At 61.0% G+C, this 3,006-nt stretch overlaps 1 protein-coding gene across 1 annotated transcript; it reads left to right on the top strand.

Annotated features, from left to right (window-relative positions):
* Window positions 1-27: 27 nt before the first annotated feature.
* On the top strand, window positions 28-2,612 carry MNEG_15494 (dolichyl-diphosphooligosaccharide--proteinglycosyltransferase; the record flags this gene model as incomplete). Its single annotated transcript, XM_014036035.1, has 6 exons — window positions 28-107; window positions 400-573; window positions 982-1,085; window positions 1,476-1,615; window positions 1,986-2,098; window positions 2,436-2,612. Coding segments are annotated over 6 exons (788 nt in total), but the record flags the coding sequence as incomplete, so codon positions are not given.
* Between the last annotated feature and the right edge of the window lie 394 nt (window positions 2,613-3,006).

The raw sequence follows: 3,006 nt of genomic DNA, 5'->3' as shown, positions 1-3,006 counted from the left end.
CCACCCCCACTACCCAGCTACCTGTACATGGCGGCGTCCTGGGGTGCTTACGTGTTCATCTCAAACCTCATACCCTTGTATGTATTGGCGCTTATAGGCACCAAGAGGTGAGCCAGGTTTACATACACACACACACACACACACGCACGCACACACGCATGCATGCACGCACGCGCGCGCACACACACATACACATACACATACACACACACACGCACGCACGCACGCAATCATGCATGCATGTGCACACGGCCGCACGCAATCATGCATGCATGCGCACGCGCATGCACAGCCATGCATATCAGTACGCACGCACGACATGCGCCCACTCATGCACACACGCACACACAAGTAGTTTGGCATCACTCATCATCTCATCCACTCTCTCACCCCAAACAGGTACCACAAACGCGTGTACGTCGCCTTCACCACGTTCTGGGCCATCGGCGGCCCCCTGGCCATGCTGGTGCGCTTCATCGGGTCAAACCACGTCACCAGCCACGAGCTACTCGCGTTCAACGGGGTGTGGGTCGGCCTGCAGGGCTGGGAGCTGCTGCTGTGGATGAGGACGAGGTGGGCACGTTGTTTATGGGTATCCTTGGGCTGCAGATGGTGTTAAGAGTCTGGTGGCGAGCGTGAGCATGTTGATTCTGGGCAGCGCTCCTGTGGCCCAGGAGTGGGTGCGTTTTGTGTACGGGCCGCTTGGTGGCGTGCTAATTCGCGGGGTGTGTGAGTCGGTTGCATTCAGCTGGTCTGCAGTGGTTTCAGTGCTGGCAGCTGGTGCGGGAAAGTCGATTTTGGGAGTCATGAACAGATGATGGGGTCGCCGGATTCAGATGGAATACAACGTCGCAACAACAGTCGCCTCTGCGGTGTGTGAGGGGTGAGGGGGGCCGGTTTCGTGATGGGCAAGCTCGTGTAATCCCTCTGCAGCAAGCCCTCAACTCGGCTGTCTGACCCCCGACTCTCCCACCTGCCCAGGCTGAGCCAGAAGCAGTTTGCTGCGCTGGTCAACTTTGCTGTCGTGGGGGTGGCCACCGCGCTGGCGGCGGTTGTGGGGGGTATCATCCTGCTCACAATCTCAGGTGTGGGTTGCGGGGGTTAGGGTCATGTTGCGTGCCCAGATTTGCCCAGCTGGGCGTGCCGCGCGCCACATTTGATACCGAGTTTCGCAGGTAATACGCTCCAGGCAGGCCAGTGCCAGGCCAGGCACAAAAAGCATCATGCTGCCCGCTCACTTTTGCGCTGGCGGATTCAACGTCGCTTTTTCAAGCTTGGCCAATCCGCACGCGAGGGGGACCCTACGCTCAAGACACAGCCTCGAGCCCCACCGAGGGTCCGTCCCACGCTGATCTCTTTGACCCGCTTTCTTGCCTGCCCCCCACACAACGACTCGCCACCTGCAGCCCCCGACGCCTGACCCCGGCCGGGCGCCCCGCCTGCCCCATCCCCCACCCAACCCTCAAATATCTCAGGCAAGATGACCCCCTGGACGGGGCGCTTCTGGACCCTGCTGGACCCCACCTACGCCAAAAAGTACATCCCAATCATCGCATCCGTCAGCGAGCACCAGCCGACCACCTGGGCCACATATGTGTTTGACCTTCATATCCTGGTTAGTGGGCAGGCTCAGCGGGTTGGGGCTCCATGAGGGGGGGCAGGTCCATTGTCGTTGGTGGGGGATGAGGCATCACGGATGGGCGGGAGGGTGCAGAATCTGTGCCAATGGCTCTTGTGCCAGTCTCTCCATTATATCGTTCAGATTGCGAATGCACACACGCGTGCACGTGCACACACACACTCTCTCTCTCACTCTCTCTCTCTCTCTCTCTCTCTCTCTCTCTCTCTCTCTCTCCAACCCTCTCCACACGCACGCGCACGTGCGCGCACGCTCATGCACATACACACATACATACACATACATACACACACACACACACACACACACACACACACCCCTGCACCCACATGCCCTCCTCCCCCAGGTGTTTTTCGCCCCCGCGGGCATCTATTACTGCTTCCAGCGTCCTGGTGACGCGCAGGTGTTCCTCCTGACATTCGCCATGTTCGCCATCTACTTCAGTGGCATCATGGTCCGGTGAGACAAAAGTTCACATTTATCTGTCCAGTCGTACCAGGGGTGTGTCGCGTCGGGTTTGCCCGTCGTCTTGGGTCACGAGGGACCTGTCCGCGCCGCGCCGTTTTGGCGGGGTCTTGGTCAGCAGGGTGCAGGAGGCAGCAGCTCACGTGGGACGGGGCGCCTGTGACCCCCGGAGTTTGATGTGCACCAGGGGGATGCAGACGCAGTGGTGCACTGCAGGAAAGGCGCATAACAACCTGATGGCACTTTTAGGCCCCGTGCGGACGCGCTCTCCGCTGCTGCTGGTCACCACCCCCACCCCGCGGGGCGGACATGAACGCCCCAACCACCGCAGCCTGATGCTCGTCGCGGCCCCGGCGTTTGTGCTTCTTGGCGCCATGGCCATCAGCGAGACGCTGGACCGCGCGGCAAGAGACCTGCGGACGCCGGTGGAAGACGAGGGGGCGGACGCTGACAAGGCGGGGCGACCCAGCGAGGGGGGAGGGGCGGCCGGCAGGAAGAAGGGCACAAAGTGAGGAGAGGACTTGGAAAGGGCGGTTCACCTGAAAGTTCATGGCCCGGCTGCCCCAGGGCACCTTGTCTACAAGAACGACAAGCTCACGGCGACGGTGGCGCCCGGCCATACCACTCGGCTGGCGCTGCCTCCTGCAAGCTTGCATCGACGTTTGTGGTGCGCCTGTGTCAAGCCAACTCCCTCCTGCAAAGGGGTGCCCCAGTTTTGGTGAATTCAATGTCACCCCCCCCCCAAAAAAAACCTCAATCCAAACCCCGACCAACCACAAACACTCTCAGGAAGCTGTCTGCCCTGGACACCAGCATGCCGTGGCCACATGAGTACGGCGCCGCCACCCTGCTGCTGGTGCTGCTCGGCCTCACGGCCTACGCACGCCACGCGCGCTGGGTGG

This window comes from Monoraphidium neglectum (assembly GCF_000611645.1).
Source record: "Monoraphidium neglectum strain SAG 48.87 unplaced genomic scaffold scaffold05380, whole genome shotgun sequence".
Taxonomy (NCBI): Eukaryota; Viridiplantae; Chlorophyta; class Chlorophyceae; order Sphaeropleales; family Selenastraceae; genus Monoraphidium; species Monoraphidium neglectum.
This window is presented reverse-complemented; position numbering and strand designations above follow the sequence as displayed.